Source organism: Capra hircus, chromosome 24, assembly GCF_001704415.2.
Source record: "Capra hircus breed San Clemente chromosome 24, ASM170441v1, whole genome shotgun sequence".
Lineage (NCBI taxonomy): Eukaryota > Metazoa > Chordata > Mammalia > Artiodactyla > Bovidae > Capra > Capra hircus.
The window spans coordinates 5,134,170-5,157,950 of NC_030831.1; the positions used below are offsets into that span (position 1 = coordinate 5,134,170).

Sequence of the window (23,781 nt, forward strand, 5' to 3'; positions counted from 1 at the left end):
GTCCCATTGTGGCTGTCTTTGCCCATGTGCACTGCTAGTGCCTGGCATACACATTCTAGTATCCTAGCCAAGGGTACCAACAGAGAACATTCCCCATGTTTCCAGTTAGGGGCTGTTCCAGTTCTATTTAGAAGGGGCTAAGCTCATCAAATTGACAGGAAGTTCAAAAAAATCTTGCCTTAAAGAAAATAATCTTGCATTGAAGCTAAATTTGCTTGGCTTGTACAACTTTGCTATTATTATTGTTGTTCAATCACTAAGTCGTGTCTGACTCTTTGTGACCCCACAGACTGCAGCACACCAGACTTCCCTGTCCTTCACTGTCTCCCGGAGTTTGCTGAAACTCATGTGCATTGAGTTGATGTTGCCATCCAACCATCTCATCCTCCGTCACCCCCTTCATCTCCTGTCCTCAATCATCAGGGTCTTTTCCAATGAATCAGCTCTTCGCATCAGCTATAACTTATAAGGCTTCTTCAGGATACTTGCATTTATATTTTTAAGTGAAATGAAAAACATAGCCTTTTAGTAAAATATGTCATTTTCTTAGTTGTCAGTGGTGTGATTTATTTAGCGTGAAGTGACCTAAATGGGATGAAAGATGCTGATGTGAGGATGAGCCATTCCTCACCACCCCCCCCCCCCATACACATACCTTGTGGAGCCACCCCTGCTTTCAGTTCCTGCCATGTTCAGAGCCAGGAGGATTCTATTCCTCAGCAGCCATGTGCACACGTGCTGGGCAGATTCCAAAGCAATTAGTTATTCCCAGACTCTCACTTGCTCTCAAGATGTCATTTCCTGTTCTGACTCGTCTAGGCATAAAACCTCAGATCCAGTCTCTACTACTTGCCATGGTCTACGCACTGGCTGTAAAAGAATTTCCAGACATGAGGCTGAATGAGAGCAGTATAGAGTTTATTAGAATCAGAGATGCCGTTAGAACAGTGGGTTGGCTAAAGAGAGAGTCAACCCCTTTCGTGGACTAGTAGCCAATGGTTCTGGGCTTCGCTGGTGCCCCAGCTGGTAAGAATCCGCCTGCAATGCAGGAGACCTCCGTTCCATTCCTGGGTCAGAAAGATCCCCTGGAGAAGGGATAAGCTACCCACTCCAGTATTCTTGGGCTTACCTGGTGACTCAGACGGTAAAGAATCTGCCTGCAATGAGGAAGACCTGGGTTCAGTCCCTGGGTTGGGAAGATTCCCCTGGAGGAGGGCATGGCAACCCACTCCATTATTCTTGCCGGAGAATCCCATGGACAGAGGAGCCTGGCAGGCTACAGTCCATGGGGTCACAAACAGTCAGACACGACTGAGCGACTAAGCACAGCCAATATTTATAGCCTGAAGACAGAGAAAATCCCTACTGGAAGGGTGGCTTTAGGTGACTGGTTAGGGTGCTATAGAGCGGGTAATAAAATGAGTATTTTACCAAATATGGGGCCTGGGAACTGGCTGGTTAAGATCAGCAGACTCATGGCAACAGTTGCTATGTGTGTGTGCTAAGTCGCTTCAGTTATGTCTAACTCTGTGCGACCCCTTGGACTGTAGCCCGCCAGGCTCCTCTGTGCATAGGATTCTCCAGGCAAGAACACTGGGGCAAGGTGTCGTGCCCTTCTCCAGGGGATCTTTCTAGCCCAGGGATTGAGCCTTTGTCTCTTAGTCTCCCGCATTGGCAGGTGGGTTCTTTACCACTGGCACCACCTGAGAAGCCTTTTGGGCTTGGTTAATCCTGGAAATTTTTACCCTCTGACCTTGGTACAAGGCTCTACACCAGGGACCTTGAAATAGGCCTCCACACTACCTGCCAAAATATTTGCTCTAAACTCTCCTGTGGTCAACCTTCCAATCTTCCTCCTGATTTCTAAACAATACTCGCAGTGTATGTCAAAAGACATGAATAGGTATTGGGAAGGGAGTGATGAGAAGTAATGGATCAAGAGAGGGGGGCATTGGAGGAATTGTAATCACTGACAGTGCTGACACCACAGTTGTGCCAGCAAGAAATGTCCTACTAAACCAGTTCTAGTGGAAAAAGATGGTTCGGAAGATGGATTCAGTTATTTGTGGTTTCATGTGATTTGGGACCTACTTAGGAAGCCAAATCCAGCCTCTGTGCCCTGACACTGAATTAATTCTAGGAGGTAGAGTTCTGGATCACATAGAAAAGATTAAAGCTAATCTTTGTTGCTTTGCTGGGCAAAGGGGGCTGCAGTGGGCTGATGTCCTCAAAACTGTGTGTCCCAACCTGGAGATGATAATGAGTTGTTTTGTATTAGTGGTCCAAAGAGGGCTTGATCAGCTCGTGGACATTCTCCTGATTGGTTGGTGGTGAACTAATCTGGAGTCAGTCATCGGCCTTGTGGTTCCAATGGGTCTGGGGTCTGTGTGTTTGTGGGCAGCATACTCTTAACCTCTCCACCTGGTGGGGGTTTCCGTGTCTGCAAAACAGTTCAAAGATATGGCGCTGTATGGGCTTCCCCGGTGGCTTAGCAGGAAGGAATCTACCTGCAGGAGACTCAGGTTCGACCCCTGGGTCAGGAAGATCCCCTGGAGAAGGAAATGGCAGCCCACTTCATTATTCTCACTGGAGAATCCTATGGACAGAGGGGCCTGGTGGGCTACAGTCCATGGGATGGCAAAGAGCTATTGACTGACTGACAGCACCATGATGTGTATCCCTTGAGGGGAAACCAGGACTCTGGGCCAGGCCTGCACTATTGTTTCTTGACTGCTCCTCTTTATCTCTGCATCTCCCCCGTTCCCTGCTTAGCCGTTATTTGGATCTGGTCGTTACAACTCAGGGAGGGTCCTGGAGGCTGAATGAAGACTGTTTCCAGTAATCCAGAAAAAGGGGGACACAGGAAGCCTTTTGTGCCCAGGAGCCCCACAAGGTCTGGCTTGACACCATGATCATCCACTTACTGGATGAGTGAATGAGGGAATTCTGAGAGAAACTTGACAGGGGAGTGGTTTGCCAATAATCAATCAAGAGTTTTCCTGGTTTCCCTTGGATAGAAAATTTAATACGTTCTATAATATCTGATTCCAATACCAAACTTTGGTTTTGGACAATCTAGTTTTTCTTTTTAATTGTTTTTGTTATTCTTTTAATCTTCTGATGATTTCTTCTTCTCTTCTTTCCTCAAGGTTTGTCTCTATTCTACAGAGAAATGAATATTTTCTGCTGGGAATATTATTATTGCCTTGTGACTATCAAAAACAAACATTGCAAAAGCCTACTTCATGTGAACACAAGCAAAATCCAGCATCTGTGCATTCATTTTATAAGAAAGAATATATTCTCTCAGTATATTTAAAATTAAGAATATGAGCATCATGAGGACACAGAATATATTACAGCTAAATAAATAAGGAAGCAATACATTTATAAAAACCATGCAAATATCAATAATATTTTACAGGACTTGCAAACTTCCTTCCAAAAACTCTTATATGTTTTTATTTCTAAAATTCATATATGCATAAATTTTATGTTAATCTAGAAAGAAGAAATCATGATATGTAAACTCTGCACTGTGGGCTACAATCCATGGAGTCTCAAATAGTGGGACACAACTGAGTGACTAACACTTTGACATTCATATTCACATTTCCTTTATGAAGGAAAAATCATACTGAAGCCACTGTTGTCATTCAGTTCAGTTCAGTTCAGTTTAGTGGCTCAGTCATGTCTGACTCTTTGCGACCCCATGAATCTGAGCCACAGTCAGCTCCCAGTCTTGTTTTTGCTGACTGTATAGAGGTTCTCCATCTTTAGCTGCAAAGAATATAATCAATCTGATTTCAGTGTTGACTATCTGGTGATGTCCATGTGTAGTCTTCTCTTGTGTTTTTGGAAGAGGGTGTTTGCTATGACCAGTGCATTTTCTTGCAAAACTCTGTTAGTCTTTGCCCTGCTTCATTCCGTATTCCAAGGCCAAATTTGCCTGTTACTCCAGGTGTTTCTTGACATCCTACTTTTGCATTCCAGTCACCTATAATGAAACGGACATCTTTTTTTGGGTTTTAGTTCTAAAAGGTCTTAGATAACAGTAAACCTTTAGAACAGGCTTAAATGCATATTACACTGTGCATTTTACACTGGAGCGATGCTGCTTCTGCAGAAGAGATAAATCAGATTATTAGAATACCATGGTGATGCAAGCTATCTTAGTACTGTGCTGTCAAGTGGTTTTGCAGTCAGTTTTTAAAATGGCATCCTACATTCAGTTAGCCAATTTCAAAAACCACAAACAGTACTTTTCAATCTTGAGTAGGAAACAAGGCTGAACGCTGATGGGCTTCAGGCAGGTGAAAAGACAGGAGAGTGCTTATTGACGTGGGCAGTTAGTTTCAAGGCAAAGGCTGATTTAATAAAGATACAAACATTAGAGATTTTCAAAAGTAAGTATAGATGAGAAGTGGAAACATTATGGAGCTCATGACATAATTCAGGCTGTGTGAGATGGTGAAAATTTGACAAAAATACCAATTAGCTTTCTCTGGTTGAGCTGTGCACTGCAAACATATGACAGTATCAAAGTTGATTTCTATAATCAGGGGGTTTTACAAGGCCATGTCAAGCAATTACATTTTCCCATAAATGTTCTTCTAGAAACACTGCTGTGCTCTACGGTATAATGGCTCACTTGTACATTTAAAAGCCTAAACCAACAACATCTTGATGTTAGTTAAGAAAAATATGCTTCCAAACTATTCAGTGATTTGTGCAAAGTTTTAGGTTTAGCCTTTGGGTCAGAACTAGTTTATTTTTCTAAAGGTGTCAAAGCTCTATTTTTTTTCATTTGTAAAATGAAGATGCTTCTGATTTTGATTTAGTCATAATTTAGTCAGATAAACAATAATTTACTGAAAGTCCATCTACAAGCTGGGGCTTCCCTGGTGGCTCAGATGGTAAAGAATCTCTAACAACAATGCGGTAATTTTGCTAACATTGTGGAAATTTCCTTGGAATGTAAAATAAATGAATTGCACAGTCCTGAATTTAATAACTTGCCATAAGAAGTTTTGTTTGGATTAGACATTTCCCCATAATTCAAAGATGGAGTTGGTTAAGGCAGAAGTTCTGAAATATTTTGGTCTCAAAAGCCGTATCTTCTCTTAACAAATACTGAAGACCTTAAAGTGCTTCAGCTTATAAGCTATATCATGCAGTATTCGTCATATTAGACATTTAAACTCATAAAATTTTAAATAACTATTAATTCATAGAAAAATCACACTGAAAACCAATTATGAGGTAACATAAAAGCATATTTTAAAACATTGATTAATGTTAACATATCTATTAATGAATATTAAAATAATAATACTTAGGGGGATTACATTGTTTCACAATTTTGTCAATCTAATGTCTGGCTTAATAGGACATAGCTAGATGCTCAGATCTGCTTCTGTATTACAAAATTCTAATGTGCTCTTATGATGGAAGTCTATGAAGAAAATTCAGCCTTACAGAGAAATATAGAGGGAAAAGGGAAAAATGTTTCATAGCCTTCTCACCTGAATACTAGCCCAAACTTCATAAAGTGATAGTTTCTCAAAGCTTAGTTGCAATGGGGAATGTGAAACTGTGTCAGTGTTCATATTCTGTTACATTAACATCTGTTAACGTATTTTCCTCTTCAAATGCCTCTTTTACCCATGCGTAATTATTCAACACCAAAATCACTAGATAACAGTTATTGGATCACTGTTAAGCAGATATTCCAAATATGAACATATTTCATTACTCAATATCAAAAATCATACTTGTTCACATAAACAACAGTCACATTGAAAAATTACTTCAGTATTGAGGATCTGTCAAATACACACTGATGGATACGTTTCAGTTCGCTTCAATTTCTTCTTTGGCAGCAAATGTTTTCAGTTTGTTTTCCTTGAGAAGTCAGCAGATTTACTCTGTTCTTTCTGCAGAAAAGATATGTAATCAAAAGTTTACATTTTTTAAAATTATTAATTTTGAATGCTTCATCAAGGAGATTCTAAAGTAAAAGGCTTTTGTACCGTCAAGAATGCACGGGGGTGAATTATGTAACAGAATCTAACAGCTAAGGTTTGGTGCCATGGTCCTGATTCAGCAGTTTTATTCACTTATTACTTGCACCATCAATGCAACTGTCAACACAGATGTTTCAGTGTAAGTCCTAAGATTTAAAAGTTATCCAACAATTTGAATATTTCAATACTTCTTGTGTTTGTTGCCAAACGTTCGTATAAACGAAGATCTGTGATGACTTTGAGAAAAATAAGCAAGCTCAGCCATGTCTGTACATCTGTCTATCTGTTAGAAAAAAGTAAGGTTCCGTAGACAAAATGTTAACTGTCTTCCTGTTTAAAGCTAAAAATTTACATCTGCAAGTTACTATATAGTTAGAAAGCGGCAGTGTCTTGGGTTTTGTTGCTTTTAAAAAAAATACTTTTCAGCCAGTAGACATTCAACAGTGTCAGCTGACGAAAGCATTGCTTGATTAGTTTTTCTGGTCTTGTGTTTGCTTCTCTAGTCAACACAATAACTTGCTTTGTAAGATATTTCAGTGACTGTTATTTTTAGTTTCAAAAGTAAAATATGAATTTTCGCTTTTTTTGGTTTTGAAATATTATTTTTTGTTTATTCAAAATTTTCCCAAATAAAAAGTAATAAGTAATAACTATGCAATGATATAACATTATCTCATATACTTATACAATTATTAACAAGCATTATTTCACCATAAAATTAAAATATGTGTATTTTACTATATTTAAAGAGGCATTGTAGACTTTTGTAAAATTAGACAACTTGCTTTCTTAACCTAAGTGCATGTTTTAACACCTAACGATGCTGAAAAAGAAATTGAAATAACAGAGTTCTCTGACTCATGGAAGTGAAAGATCTCCTTCAAAGAAAATGAACTAAACTCTAAATAAGAAATGAAAGTATAATGAAATCTGTACTTCCCCAGGCTTCATAGGTGTTAAAATTTAACTGACTGTGTGTTATGCAACAGGACATTCTTGAATGGTATTACTGCATTAGTTCAGTTGTGGCATAATTTTGAGGTCAATCATTAAAGAAAAAGAACTGAATTTTTCTACTGTAAATGTGATGAACTCTTTAAAATTGAAAAATTAGCTGTTACAGCTTTCAAACTAGAAATGCAAAAGACAGCAAAGCATCTTAAAAGGTAAGTTCTCACACTGGTTAGAGAAACACATACAATACTCTCTCTAAAAGAGAATTTTAGCTTTTAAAGAGCGTATTATGTTCATGTTTAAAATATTCAAGACTTCCCAGACTATTAACTGTCTCAAAATAATGCTGCAAAGTGTCACAATAAAACTACTATAAAATATATTTCTTCCTAAATCACAATAGGGCAAATTATTAACATCAATAAAGCTGAAGGAAAAATAGTTTTTTTCTCCATCTTTTCATTTCTTATGTAAAGCTTTTTCATTTTATTTGGAGTACATTTCTCCTTTCCATAAATAAGAAACCTCTTTGAAATATGAATTTCATTCTTTTCTCAAACTTTAGATACAGACATTGTAATGGTGATGGAGAAAGTGAGTTTTAGTCTCCTCCATCTCTGACAAAATGTCCATCCTTCACAGTAAGAAAAATATATTATAAATACATTTATTTCATTTCAGAGGAAATACTGTTAAATTTCATAATGCTTATACTTTATCTATCGCTTCATATCTGTCTATCTATATATGTATGTGTGTGTGTGTTTGTGTGTGTGTACTTATAAAATAGGACAGGAAAAATGTTAGCTGTGCTTCCGTGTGGACTCAAGACAAAGTTCAAGATTTCTAAATTAGAATGTATTGGACAAGAATGGACTTACAGAGATTATAGCAGGGGAAATTAAAGATAACAGGTCAGTGCCCTATTAAATCATTGAGAATAAAGTGGGCTCATCTCTGAAACTGTATGTCATCTCTACCCTAAACTTGCTGCCTGAGACTGCTCTTGAAAACATAAGCGAATCCTCCTTCAACCACACTTGTGATGTCATCACGTGTCATGTAGGATCTGAAAAACTCTGCCCTACATTCCCGAGAAATGAGGATAGCAAAAGACAACATTTTAGTAGGATTGTGAAACAGGTTAGCCATTGGCTATCATGAAAGTGTCTCCTGCTCCCTAGAGGCCCCTGACCATAACTTGAACAGTGTTGGGTTAGGAGAGTAATTTATGATAAAAACAACAAAATCCTAAAACCTCAGTAATTTCAGGTAATTGAGATTTACTTCTTGGTCATGTAGCCTCATCAGGAAAAGGCTGTGCTCCACTTCCGTTTCAGAATTGGAGCTGGAGTTCTACATCGTCAAGGTCTGCCTCCTGGTGTTGACCCCGGGAGAGAGAAAGGGAATGGATGATTTTTTCAAGAAATACTTGTGAGCTCAACCTTCAAGTGAACATTACTGTTTTGCCCACATTTCACTGGACACGGTACCCAGAGTTGCAAGGAAGCCTGGAAACATAGTCAGCTGTGTGCCCAAGAAGAAAAAAGATGTGGTTCAGTAAATAGGAAGTCAGTCTTAATTACAACACCTAAGTACACTTAAATACAACATTAATGATTTCCTGTAAGTGCTTCTGGATTGGAAAAGTGTTTAAAGCATTGCAAATCAGTCAACAATACAAGATAATCAAGTTATATCAGTTCATATAACTCATACAAGTTATACATATAACTTGATTATCTTGTACTGTTGACTGGTTTGCAATTATTTTTATATGCAAAGACAAGACATATGTTATATTCAGTAGCATTTATTGTGCACCTATTATGTCCAAGCAGTGTCTAGGGTCATGGATAAAGGGAGGAAGAAGAGATTAAAAGGCCCTTGTGAACTTCTTTATAGTCTAGTGGGAGTAGGTGGTCAATAAAATGATAATAAATATGAAATAATAATGAGTTTTTATATTTTAAAAAAATGAACAAAAGAAAGTGGGATTCAATGCTGCCTTAGAGTGGGTCATTCAGAAAGGTCTTTCCTCAAAGATATTTGAGCCAAGAACTGAAGAATAAGAAAGATTCATGGGTGCAGAGCCCTGGGGGAGAGAGACGGCAGACCTAGAAAAGAGCAAGTTCAAAGTGCTGAGCATGAGAACAGCCTAGGGTGCTGGAGAAACGGAAGGCGTCTACGTGTTTTGAGAGGAGAGAGTGAGGTTAGCAGCCTGGGGTGTGCTGGGCAGGTGGTCTGGGAAATGAATACCCAGGATGTTGTGTTCCATTACAAAGAGTTGTGGCTTTACCCTCAGGGCAATGGGAAGCAAGGTGTGTATCATGATTTGATTTGTGTTTCTAAAAGTTGATTCAGATTGTTTAGTGGAGCATAGACTTAGGGAGCTCTAAGTCCAAGGTCACTGTGCTTCTGCATAATAATTTATGTCATTGCCCTGGACAACCTGAAGCAATAAATCAATCTCAATATCCTTAAATTCAGTGTTGGCTGTTTTTACAAGTCACTGTGTTGTTTATTTTTTGTTTGTTTCTGCAGCTCACAGGGGCCATGTATTAATGTGCTCGTCATATTACTGGTGTCTAATTCACAAATGATTATTTTCCCCAAAGAATTTTTTTAAGCAATCAGTGCTTCACCATTAATACAATGACAAAAATACATTTTTTCAATTCTCAGAACTGGAATTTCTCTCAACGTTGTCTGGCATGAGTTATAAAAATGACAAATGTTAGCCTTCAAACTAGAGAATAGAATACCAACTGCATTCTCACAGGAATCGCAGGAACAGCTCTGCAAGGCTGAAACATTCTCATCAAAAAGAAGATAGTGAGTAGCACTAATGACCATTGTTAAGTATTATGCAAAATAGTAAAAAAGAATGTAATGAATAATAAATATTCCAGCTAACTGAGGATGAGATGGTTAGAGCGCATCACCGACTCAACGGACATGAGTTTGAGCAAGCTGTGGGAGATAGTCAAGGACAGGGGAACCTGGCGCGCTGCAGTCCATGGCATCCCAAAGAATCAGACACAACTGAACAACAAAAATAACTGAAGTAGGCAAGCTTAATGGCTGGATCTTTTCAATACCAATAAAACTGCTAAATGATGACAGGCAGTTTGCATAATTCTCTACAAAATAATTCTTTTCTTGTATACAGTAGGTATTAACATACACATTTCTTGAAAAAATGATCAAATACCCATTGACTTAGATGAAGGGGAAAAAGTCTCTGCTAGGAGGAGACCGATCCAAATAAACTCTTTGTCTTCATTTCTGTTTCTTCAATGGAAATTCCATGCAGGTATTTCTGTTTTTCTTTTCCAAAAAGGCAAAAGAACTGTTTTCAAAATACTTATGCAAAAGAATTTCTTTGTTGATTTTAAATACATGGTTATTCTAACAGTGTCCTGCAATAAAGTGAGTCTAAGAAGAAGACAGAGGACGCATCTAAATTGTAGGAGGAACAATCCCACAATCCTTTCGGCTTCAACAGATCAGTGCAATTTACTAGTTAAAAAACCCACAAGAAATTAAATCTTTCCTTTACGTTGTAGAACTAGTGACACCAGTTTACACTTATGGGCTTGTGCGTTCACATACAGAGATGCACTGAGAAGCATCCTCAGATACACACGGACACACACACACGTGGTATCAATATCCAGACCTAATTCTATCCAGAAGGAGTGCTAGCCTTCAATATTTCAACCCCAGAGCATTATCAAGTGGTGTCTTACAAAACATTTCTAACTTTGTACGACTTTTGTCACTAATACCATACCGGCAAAGACAAATTAAATTTCACAATCATCTTTTAAATTGAATACCGTGTGTCTCCAAGATAAATCATAGCCTTTGATGCCTTTGCTCATAAATAAGAGAAAATCAATTCAAAGTAACTGAGACTATAGGGACGTGTATTGTTTCAAAAAGCAAGAAGCTCAGAGAGTTGCAAATCCAGACAAGGTGAATACAATGCCCAGTGATATCCTTAAGGACTCACAGTTCTCCATGGTTCCATTCTGTTCATCATTTGTTGTGGTTGTTTAGTCACTAAGTTGTTTCCGACTCTTTTGTGACTCCATAGACTATAGCCCGCCACACTCCTCTGTCCATGGAATTCTCCAGTCAATAATACTGGAGTGGGTTGCTGTTTCCTTCTCCAGAGGATCTTCCTGACCCAGGGATCTAACCCTCATCTCTTGCACTGCAGGCAGATTATTTTTTTTACCACCAAGACACCTGGGAAGACTCTGCTCATCATAAGAGTCAGCATTTTCTTTCTTTAGCCTCTGCCAACATCATAAGTTGCCCATCGCACATGATCCCAAAGGGGCCAACACCAACGTGCCGGCAACCTGAGCTGGGAAAACTATACGCCTTGTCTCTATATATTATCAAGTGAAACATTCTCAGAAGCCCTCCAGTAGGTTCAGTGATATGTTATCCTGGCTGCCTAGTCACTTCAGAATCAATTCCAGGAAATGGAAACGAGACTCCCACTTTTGGTTTATAACAATTAAGATGGTTGATAACAATTAAGATGCTGCAGAGGCTCATGACAAATCAGGCTTCCCTGAAAGCACATGTGGGGCAGGTGGTAAAAAATCCACCTGCCAAGGCAGGAGACTCAAGTTCAATACCTGGGTCAGGATAATCCCCTGGAGAAGGCAATGGAAACCCACTTCAGTATTCTTACCTGGAGAATCCCATGGAAAAATGAGCCTGGTGGGCTGCAGTCCATGGGGTCACAAAGAGTCAAATACAACTGGGTAACTGAGCAGGAAAACACCTAAGTGATCAGAGAAGGACAGACCCCTGGCCTGGAGGAGACTGTGAAAACTGGGAGGAGACTGGTTGTTGAGTAGACAGAATCCTGAGGAGCACTTTGAAAACTAGCATGGGGTGAAGATTTGGGGAAGAAGATTTGAGGAAAACAGGATTGGGAATTCCCTGGTGGTCCAGAGGTTAGGACTCCTCACTTTTACTTCTGAGGGTCTGGGTTCAATCCCCGGTCAGAGAAGTAAGATCCCACAGCAGCCCAGCCAATACACTACCACCAAAGGAGCAATGTAGTACAGTTGGCCAGAGGAGAGGGACTTTATGGTTTATGGTGTTCCACTTTCAATTCTGTTTCAATTCAAAGACTTTGAAATCACACAAAATAATTGTATCTAGAATAGGTGAACAGTTATCCAAACCTTGACTTACCTATAGATTTTGTTGTTGGTTAGTCGCTCAGCGGTGGCAGACTCTTTTGTGACCCCCATGGACTGTAGCCCACCAGGCTCCTCTGTCCATGGGGATTCTCCAGGCAAGAATACTGGAGCGGGTTTTCATTTCCTCCTCCAGGGCATCATCCCACCCTAGGGCTCGAACCCGTGTCTCCTGTATCTCCTGCACTGGCCGGCGGGTTCTTTACCACTGCACCACCTGGGAAGCCCTAACTATGGATTCATTTTACAAAATACATGTATGTATATATATAGTCTGATTACAAAGACAGTAAGATTTTTACTTGATTATTAGATGAAGGAATGACATTGGAAGGTTTTTTAAAGTGGCTCTCTGATAAGAATCCTGTAGTAATAATATTATATAAATTAACATTACAGTCTTAACATTATTATACAGTTTTTATTTAACCATTTAATTTCCCTTAATAGGTTTATAAGGGAGATTCCTGAGTGATTCAATGATATCTTACTCAGTATCATTTTAAGTCATAAATACAGAATAAGACTAATTGTCTTTTTCTCAATTTTTAAGATCCTGACTTTAAGGACCTTGGAGTTTTGAAACCATTACCAGGTTGGTAAAACAGATATTTAATACTGTTCAGAGACCTTTGTTTTCTGCTGTGATATATACTTTTGGTTTATTACTCAAGTTCCATTTTTGTATGTTTGTCTGGCATCTCGTTATTTAGTGTGTGAGTTTGAGATGGGCGGCCCTGAAGGCATTGTGGAGTCTATACAAATTATGAAGGAAGGCAAAGCTTCTGCTAGCGAGGCTGTTGATTGCAAGTGGTACATCCGAGCACCCCCACGATCCAAGGTCAGTCTCAAGGTGAAACGCAGGTTTGACAACTTGAAAAGTGTCTCCAGCATTGCATTGCTTTGAACCAACCAGACATGCTCAGTATATTTCAGAGTGCAATCATAAGCGATCATTTTATTTTTGTTTTGAAATGTAGCATGTCTTCCTCTGTTTAATGTAACATTCAAGGTCACAATAATATGGAAAGAATGCTGAAGAGATCCTTGGATAATCTGGACAAGAGACTCTAGGGTAAATCTACCTCTAAAAAATGTATTGAAATGTTGTAAGCAAGCTATAGTTTAACTAACTTATGCCCTTATTGTCAGTATCTGCAGTTTGCTTGCTTTTTAACTTAAAATCTGTGAAAGAAATTGTCCAGGGCTCACAAAGTCATGCATTTCTGGTGTGTAACATTATGGTCCAGATTCAGACTCAAATCTCTGTTTTGGAAACACTTGTTTAGAACAACTCTATTCATGCTATTATGGATGTGTCTTAAGAAATACAGGGATGAGAATTTTGTACCAGTAGCAATCACTGGTTTAGTGTGTTGATTATTTGCTTATTCTCCCTTTATTGTCATCTTTTAGAAGTAGAATATAGTTACAATAAAGCTTTATTGATTTGTGTTAGATTTAGAATTGCCAGTTTATTGAGGTTGAACAGTTTGTTATTTAATTAATTGGCCTAGTGTGTCTATACACTCTCAAGCACTATGGTGAACAAATGAAAAATTATGCTATTATATTTAATTTTTAGACAACTATGTATCAAAATAATCCATGAAATAAGACAAGATCATTGAGGTATTTATAAGGTGTAGTAGAGTGAAGAAGATCACTTGCCCCTGGTGAGGGGAATGAAAGGTAGGATCAAGTTGCATTGCAAGGCATCTTCTGAGTTTTGATGAGAAATGATGCTCTCAGGTAGACAGGGTGGGACTTGCCTTGATAGGTGGAGTAAATAGCTTCCCTACGGTCATGGGATCATAAGTGATCCCCCATCTCGGGGATTAATTGTGTGTAACCACATGAAAGCAGAATTCCAGAGGTGAATTGTTAAGCGGAAGGATTCTGTTAGTTCCCTTCAAGAGCCCAGATTCATCCTGAGTGCGTTAGTGATGCATGTGCATGTGTGTGTGCTGAGTCCCTTCAGTCGTGTCCAACTCTGAGACCTCATGGACCGTAGCCCACCAGGCTCCTCCATCCACGGGATTCTCCAGGCAAGAAGACTGGAGTGGCTTGCCATGCCCTCCTCTTAGTGATACATACAAGACTGTGAAACAGCAAAGTGATATGGTCCAATGTGTATGTTCAAAAAAACAGATTTTCCATGTCTAGAAAGGACAGAGTTGTCACCCGAGGCTAGATATGAAAGAATTTGGTGGCTGGATATTCCAAATGAGGGAAAAATAAGACTCATCTCCATGTGAGTTGGTATTTCAGGAAATACTTTTATCTTTCTTCTCTTGATTTCCTATGCATATGTCTTTGGGATTTGCATATAATCTGGAAGTGTGGCATATTTTTCCCAAACTTCTGGTGATGGAGATTGACTATGGTCCACTATCCAGCTTTACCACTACAGGTCTCTCTGCATCAAAACAAATCTTTTAAAAGGTTAATTAACTTTGTTAAAATTATGATTTATGATGAAAGACATAGTAATACTTCCATTAAAAAAATCCAAGGCTACTAGGGACATAAAACCCAACCTACTACAAGGATTATGTGAGAGTTCAATTGCAGTTTATTAGGTTCTTACATAATTTGTGGATTCACATGTGCTGTTCATTTTCCTTCAACTCTATGAGTGAACGCTATTTTAGATTCTTTTTTCAACAGGAAGTATCTGAGCCCCACCTCATGGTCATAACTGGCATCTTTGTCACCGCAGTGTCAAAGAGAGGATGTCAATGAAAGTGCGAACACACACCGTTTCCTTCCAGCTGGTAAATGGACCATCTTTTGTACAATCCCAGAACAGTGCCAGGTGTACCTGCTTATTACAGAATCTGGCATTCTGTGACCCAAAGGGGAAGCCGCCTGCAGAGCTGGACAAAGATGGCTCTATTGTGACAGGCCTTCTCTGTTAAATTAAAGGTGAAGGGATAGGAAGTGGCTTTGAATAACTGTCGAAAAAAGCAATGGAGATGACACTTTACTTGGGGTTTCTGTTTATATGGAGGTCCTAGCAGCCTAGGAGAACAGACTATCAAAGCCCAAGTTAAGCTTGAAATGGCTCCTGTGAATATGTGAATGATAACTGGTGATTGCAACGTATTACACAATGAACGTGCTAAATAGCTTACTGGGGTTCCATTAAAATTTACATCAAGTGTATGTCACTTCTCAGCCCTTTCATAAACAGAAAATACACTATCTGATAGCTCCTTTGTTTGAGAATTGTAATACAGATGATTGCCTTTAATTAGAATGTGATTAACCCAGATTTCTTAGAAATCGGAATACCAGAGCCAGAAAGAAAGTTGGAAATCCATTACTGATAAGTGCGTTTAGCAGATGAATAAGCAGAGTCAGGATAGTGAAGCTGGTTAACAATGAGATGTTGAAATATGTCTCTGTAAGCAACTCTTTCAGAGAAGGCAATGGCAGGCCACACCGATACTCTTGCCTGGAAAATCCCATGGGTGGAGGAGCCTGGCAGGCTGCAGTCCATGCGGTCGCTACAAGTCTGACACGACTGAGCGACTTCACTTTCACTTTTCACTTTCACGCATTGGAGAAGGAAATGGCAACCCCCTCCAGTGTTCTTGCCTGAAGAATCCCAGGGACAGGGGAGCCTGGTGGGCTGCCATCTATGGGGTCGCACAGAGTCGGACACGACTGAAGCGACTTAGCAGCAGGAGCAGCAAGCAACTCTTTGGCTTTCATATAGATTCTAGAGCAAGTGAGATGGGAGCATATTAATTGTGTCTAGTTCTGGATCAGGTTCAGTAAAGAACCGCTAGAGAAGGATATTAGATGAGCCAATGATGGTAACAATGTTAATTTTGTGAAGGTTGGAGCTCATTTCTCTTTAGGTGTGTGCGTGTGTGTGTGTCAAGTCACTTCAGTCGTGTCCAACTCTGCAATCCTATGGACTGCAGCCTACCAGGCTTCTCTGTCCATGGGATTCTCCAGGCAAGAATACTGGAGGAGGTTGCTGTGCCCTCCTCCAGGGCATCTTTCTGCCCCAGGGATGGAACCTGTGTCTCTTAGGTCTACCTGCATTAGCAGGTGGGTTCTTGACCACTAGTGCCATCTGGGAAGGCCTTTCTCTCTAGGTACCCAGTGCCAGGAAAAATCTGTCATTCAGTTAACACTCATGGAAAAAATAAACTGATATATATATATAACTGGACATAGTGACAATCTATTTACATCTGAAGAACTGTCAGGAAATAGAATTCAGAAGATAAGACTTAATTTGCATATTTTTAAAGTACTGGAATTTATTTGAATGCTTGGATCTAGAGAAACATTCAATATAAAGAAGGTTTTTGTTTTTTATTTTAATAATGGAGATGTCCAAAGATCAAATGAGAATTCATGGAAGGAATCCAATAAAATTTGGCTGGGATTTTGTATAATAATTAAAAAGTCAAGTTATTTTTTGGCATAGATAATACTAAACTCCTTTTAAGATCAAAACCTGATGAATCTATGATAAGTAACTGCTCAAATATTTGATTAGTTAGTAGAAGGATTGAAGCAAGTCTCTCTCTTGACCCCCAGTCCAGGGTGATGTCACAAATAAGTCAAAAGACTTATAAAAGTATATAAATTTAAGATTATTTATTTAATAATTAAGGTTTGGGGAGAATAAAACTATAAATTTTATTAACTATCCATCATTTAAAGCTTCAAAATAATTTTTTAAATGTTACTTAATTCAAAATGTTGTGAATAACATTAAGACAAAAAAGAACAAACTTACAAATACAATAAATTAATATTTTATAGTGAAGTTGAATTTTCAGACTCATGTGGCCTTAGCAAAGACCACAGTGCAGCTCACCAATACTTCTGACCTACAGAGCTTAGAGATAATACACGCACGTTATTTAAAGCAGAATTCCAGGGCGGGGGGGCGGGGTGGGGGTGGGTAGTGGTAAAGAATCCACCAGCCAATGCAGGAATTGCAAGACATGTGGGTTCGATCCCTGGGTTGGGAAGATCCCCTGGAGGAGGAAATGGTAACCCACTCCAGTATTCTTGCCTGGAGAATCCTACGGACAGAGGAGCCTGGCAGGTTATAATCCCTGGGGTCACAAAGAGTCGGACAAGACTGAACGACTGAGCACAACTACACAACAGCATTGTTTAAAGCTGCTCAGTTCGTGGTGATTTGTTATGGGAGCAAGGAGAAAATGAATGCAGCAGCAAAGGGCAGCAGCAAAAACTGATGACAATGATAAGATTAGGGGCTCTAAAGACTGAGCCTGCCCTTATTATCTCAGTCGGATGAACAACATGAAAATCTTCACTGACTAGAGAACTACCTACGACAGTGTTATGCTTCAACTTTGTTTTTAAATGAAATCTCAGTTTGTAGCATCAGATTTTGAAAAGTTACTGAGATGCTTGTCTGTGCAGGCCAGAAAATCACGTTAATGTTGTTTTATCTGGGTTTGTTGTGTGGAGTGTGTGTTTTTTCAGCACTTCAGAACACAGTATGATGTTCTGGTTTTCTCCTCTGAATAAAGTGCATGCTGCTCTCCTCCAAATTCGTGGGATATACTGCTTAAAATTAGAAGGCCCTGCAAGTCCAGCCACAAACCAACAGCAACCACAGAAGTCCTGGGCAACACGCTTTTTAGAATGTAGCTTTATCTATCAAAATGTAAAGTAATATTGAAACTGTGGTCAGTGTTTCTCAGACTGTGGTGCATTTAATTTATATTTATCATGGAGAAAACTGTTCTGGCAAGTCTTAAAAAATGACCCCCAAACAGTGTTTGTTTTTCACACATCATTGGGAGACAGACGATGGAAGCAGGTTGAATGGTTGATTATAAATGTTTGCAAGTATATTAACTTAGTAAATTGTTAGCCAGATATCCTTGGTTTAAATATGCAAAGGGGATTCTACTCTCCTATTAGTGTGACTTGGAAGACAGACATTACTAGAAATTGCTTATATGTTCTGAAGCCTCCCACGTCCTATTCCATAAATCATTTTGTCAGCTCAAACTCTTTGTGACTGATTAGAAAGAAGAATGCATCAAATTGATGCACTGAGACGAGATTGTAATCTGACTATTTTACTGAAGTTATATGTGATTCTGTTTATCACTTTCTCTTTTCTTCAACAGACACACTAAAAAGCTTTCTATTGTTTTCGACCTTAAGTAAAAACACTGTCACATGGCATTTTTCCCCTTAGTGATATTATGGCATGAGCTTTAAGCTGACGAAATATCATTTAAATCCTAATGTGGGACGGTTTTTAAATATGGTATATCCTATAGCTACAGTGGGAAAACTTGATCACTGGTCTGGTTAATGGATTTGGTTTGTGCAGTAACAACTCTGTACTCAGTAAAGTTATCACTGGAATATTTTATTTATTTTTCAAAATTAATTTTAAAAGTTTTAAAATGAGTGAATGCTTCAGAAGTGAATATATAATATCCAGTGACTGTAATTGTTCAGCCCCTCTACGGATAGTATTCTAATAAGTTTAGTTCAGTTGCTCAGTCGTGTCTGACTCTTTGAACCCCATGGATTGCAGCACACCAGGCTTCTTTGTCCATCACCAACTCCCGGAGTTTACTCAAACTCACGTCCATTGAGTGGACCATACCATCCAACCATCTCATCCTCTGTCGCCCACTTCTCTTCCCGCCTTCAATCTTTCCCAGCATTAGGGTCTTTTCCAATGAGTCAGCTCTTCACATCAGGTGGCCAAAGTACTGGGGTTTCAGCTTCAGCGTCAGTTGCTACAATGAATATTCAGGACTGGTTTCATCTCCTTGCTGTCCAAGGGACTCTCAAGAGTCTTCTCCAACACCACAGTTCAAAACCATCAATTCTTTGGCACTCAGCTTTCCTTATAGTCCAACTCTCACATCCATACATGACTACTGGAAAAACCAAAGCTTTGACTAGACAGACCTTTGTTGGCAAAGTAATGTCTGCATTTTAATATGTTGTCTAGGTTGGTCATAACGTTTCATCCAAGGAGCAAATGTCTTTTAATTTCATGGCTGCAGTCACCATCTGCAGTGATTTTGGAGCCCAAAAATATAGTTTCTCACTGTTTCCATTGTTTCTCCATCTATTTGCCATGAAGTGATGGAACCAGATGCCATGATCTTAGTTTTCTGAATGTTGAGTTTTAAGCCAACTTTTTCACTCTCCTCTTTGACTTTCATCAAGAGACTCTTTAGTTCTTTGCTTTCTGCCATAAGTTCAGTTCAGTTCAGTTCAGTCACTTAATCGTGTCTGACTCTTTGTGACCCCATGAATCACAGCACGACAGGCGTCCCTGTCCATCACCATCTCCCGGAGTTTACTCAGACTCGCGTCCATCGAGTCAGTGATGCCATCCAGCCATCTCATCCTCGGTCGTCCCCTGCTTCTCCTGCCCCTAATCCCTCCCAGTATCAAAGTCTTTTCCAATGAGTCAACTCTTCACTTGAGGTGGCCAAAGTACTGGAGTTTCAGCTTTAGCATCATTCCTTCCAAAGAAATCCCAAGGTTGATCTCCTTCAGAATGGACTGGTTGGATCTTCTTGTAGTCCAAGGGACTCTCAAGAGTCTTCTCCAACACCACAGTTCAAAAGCATCAATTCTTCGGTGCTCAGCCTTCTTCCCAGTCCAACTCTCACATCCATACATGACCACTGGAAAAACCATAGCCTTGACTAGATGGACCTTAGTTGACAAAGTAATGTGTCTGCTTTTGAATATGCTATCTAGGTTGGTCATAACTTTTCTTCCAAGGAGTAAGCGTCTTTTAATTTCATGGCTGCAATCACCATCTGCAGTGATTTTGGAGCCCCCCAAAATAAAGTCTGATACTGTTTCCACTCTTTCTCCATCTATTTCCCATGAAGTGATGGGACTGGATGCCATGATCTTCATTTTCTGAATGTTGAGCTTCAAGCCAACTTTCTCACTCTCCTCTTTCACTTTCATCAAGAGGCTTTTTAGTTCCTCTTCACTTTCTGCCATAAGGGTGGTGTCATCTGCATATCTGAGGTTATTGATATTTCTCCCAGCAATCTTGATTCTAGCTTGTGTTTCTTCCAGCCCAGCGTTTCTCATGATGTACTTTGCATATAAATTAAATAAGCAGGGTGACAATATGCAGCCTTGATGTACTCCTTTTCCTAGTTGAAACCAGTCTGTTGTTCCATGTCCAGTTCTAACTGTTGCTTCCTGGCCTGCATACAGATTTCTCGAGAGGCAGGTTAGGTGGTCTGGTATTCCCATCTCTTTCAGAATTTTCCATAAGGGTGGTATCATCTGCATATCTGAGGTTATTGGTATTTCTCCCAGCAATCTTGATTCCAACTTGTGTTTCATCCAGCCTGGCATTTCGCATGAGGTGGCAATGGCACCCCACTCTGGTACTCTTGCCTGGAAAATCCCATGGATGGAGGAGCCTGGTAGGCTGCAGTCCATGGGGTCGCTAAGAGTCAGACACGACTGAGCGACTTCACTTTCACTTTTCACTTTTATGCATTGGAGAAGGAAATGGCAACTCACTCCAGTGTCCTTGCCTGGAGAATCCCAGGGACGGGGAAGCCTGGTGAGCTTCCATCTATGGGGTCGCACAGAGTCGGACACGACTGAAGTGACTTAGCAGCAGCAACTCTGCATGTAAGTTAAATAAGCAGGGTGACAATATACAGCCTTGACGTACTTCTTTCCCAATTTGGAACCAGTCTGTTGTTCCATGTCCAGTTCTAATTGTTGCTTCTTGACCTGAATACAGATTTTTCAGAAGGCAGGTCAGGTTGCTGATATTCCCATCTCTTGAAGAGTTTTCCACAGTTTACTGTGATCCACAGAGTCAAAGGCTTTGGCATAGTCAATAAAGCAGAAGTAGATGTTTTTCTGGAACTCTCTTACTCTCTTCCTTTTCAATGATCCAGTGGATGTTGGCAATTTGATCTCTGGTTCCTCAGCCTTTTTAAAATCCAGCTTGAACATCTGGAAGTTCATGGTTCACATACTGTTGAAGCCTGGCTTGGAGAATTTTGAGCATTGCTTTACTAGTGTGTGAGATGAGTGCAATTGTGCGGTAGTCTGAGCATTCTTTGGCATTGCCTTTCTTTGGGATTGGAATAAAAACTGAACTTTTCCAGTTCTGTGGCCACAGCTGAGTTTTTCAAAGTTGCTGGCATGTTGAGTGCAGCATTTTCACAATATCATCTTTTAGGATTTGAAATAGCTCTAATAAGAATGGTCTTTAAATATAGAAGGTTCTTCCACTTCAGCCATGCATGTTCTTGTAAGAGTGCACACCATTCACCTCCCATGGAAAATGTCAAATGAGAAAACAAGGGTCAACTATGCAAATCACCTTTTTCCCTATATCAATGTTCTTCTATAAGATAATCTTATTTTTAAAGAAAATTTAAAACAGCCATTTATTTCAGAGGGACACATTTGTTTTCTGTGAATTTCGTTCATATGTCAATCATCAGTATGTTTCTTAGTCCCTTTAGAAAAATAGAAATGGTTTGTTTTGCTTGCTTACTTGTCAATTTTGTTGTAGTTTGTTTTCATTTAGGACTATAACTTTCTGGACTATCCATCTGAAAATTTTCAAAAAAATTTATCTGAGTCTGCAAAGTCTGATACCAAGGAGAATAGTGTCAAGCAGAACTGAGTTGAATACTGATCTATTACTTAAGGTCCTGTGTTGCTTTAAGAGCATCACTTTGCTTTTTTAAATGTCATATTATTTTAAAATAGTTGTGATAATAGTACGCATTGCTGTCGGAGAGATTTGAGTGAGATAATGCCTTTGCACAGTGTCTTGAGTTATTGTCAATGCACGATGCAAGTAGTTAGCATTTTAAGTTGACTTTATTCAGAGTCAAGAAGAAACCTGAAATAATTGTCCAGACATATTCACCCCTGAATCAACCTGAAAATATGACACAATCAAAAATCTTTCTTTCTTAAATTAGTTGAACAATCGCCTTAACTATTTTTCTTTATGTGAGCATCGTGTTTGTTTCTTATAACTTTGTAAGAACACTGGAGGGAGGGATTTTCAGTCACTCTGCTCAGTGTCTTCTCCTATTACGAACTATGTGTGTTTACAATTCTAATTGCATATTACTTTGAGGGCTAATTATATGTTGGAATCATTGTGTACTATTTGAGAATATAAATATATATTTGATTTTTGTTGCATTTAAGTTCTTCTACCTTCCAAGAATACTTAGACTTTATAGTTATTTATATTTTTATACAGTTTTCATTTTATTTACTTTTAATCAGGATGGGCCAAATGAAAAGATCTTTAATATAAGAGTTCAGGATTTTAATCCAGTTTAAGGCTTTCATATTGATTTATTTTCCTTAAGTAAGCTATTTGGTCTCCTTTGCTTCATGGCAAAGATCATGTGAATGACAGATACAATTCCTTTGTACAAATCCATGTGAAAATTTTAAAAACAAACTAGTTAGTATAAACTTGTTTGATATTTTCACATATACCTTCCTAAGATGGACAGTAAAATTTTCTGGATAATTTTTTGAAATGCAATATTTGGTTGGGAAGAGTAGATCTAAGATAGGCTACATGAATAATATTTGAACTTTTGAAAGAATAAAATAAAGCAATAACCTGGGAATGATAAACAGGAGGTTTTCTTAGACTGTAGGTTTTATAAGGCTGTAGTAATGGCGGCTCACTGAGAATAAATCCCCCAGCCAATGCAGGAGACCGGGGCTCAATGTAAAGAATCCCCCTGCCAATGCAGGAGACCCGGGCTCAATCCCTAGGTCAGGAAGATCTCCTGGAGAAGGGAATGACTCCAGTATTCTTGCCTGGGAAATCCCAAAGACAGAGGAGCCTGGTGGGCTACAGTTCATGGGCTTGCAGAAAACTGGACATGACTGAGGAACTAAACAACAGCAACAACAATGTCAGTTAATTTAAAATCAGTATCAAAGTATTTGGGAGTTTTGGCATAGCTTCCAACTGAGATTTTACAGATCACATATACATGAAAACCTTCTCACCATACAAAGCATAATAAAACTATGGTGTTTGCCATTACTTCTCAATTTTGTCTATTTCTCCCTATTTTCTGTTTTGTTCTTACTCCTGAGAACTATATGAAGATTTCCTGACTTAAGATCCACATTTTACTCAGTCAGTTCCTTATAAGTCTGCATCATACTACATATATGCTTTTATGTCATAATTTAGAGTTATATTATAAATAACTTGTCTTGAGAATTATTGCATACCATTTCCTCTGCAAATAATAAATTGTCATTTATTATATATATATGTATATAATTATCATGATTTATAGCACTCAAAGTCTGGTGTATAGGTGCCCGATAGATATGTGATGGATGCTGAAAAAAATGAAGTCAATAAAGAAAACAAAATTATAGTCAGTCATTAAACGTACATCCATTACATTTTATGGTGAGGGCTTAACATACATAACACATGGCCAAACACTGAAAATAAAATAAGTACAGCAGTGTCCCAGCTTTTTAGGAGCACACAGTTCAACAAAAGTTACATATGACCTGTA

The 23,781-nt window shown here is 39.0% G+C and overlaps 1 protein-coding gene across 2 annotated transcripts in view; it reads left to right on the forward strand.

Moving 5' to 3' along the window:
• The window catches only part of NETO1 (neuropilin and tolloid like 1), a 104,824-nt gene that overhangs the window by 44,712 nt on the left and 36,331 nt on the right, over window positions 1-23,781 (forward strand). For both annotated transcript variants that reach the window (XM_005696956.3, XM_013974336.2), the window contains exons 5-6: window positions 12,765-12,806; window positions 12,925-13,052. In XM_005696956.3, the coding sequence (XP_005697013.1) occupies window positions 12,765-12,806; window positions 12,925-13,052 (170 nt within the window). The remainder of the gene's footprint in view (window positions 1-12,764; window positions 12,807-12,924; window positions 13,053-23,781) is intronic.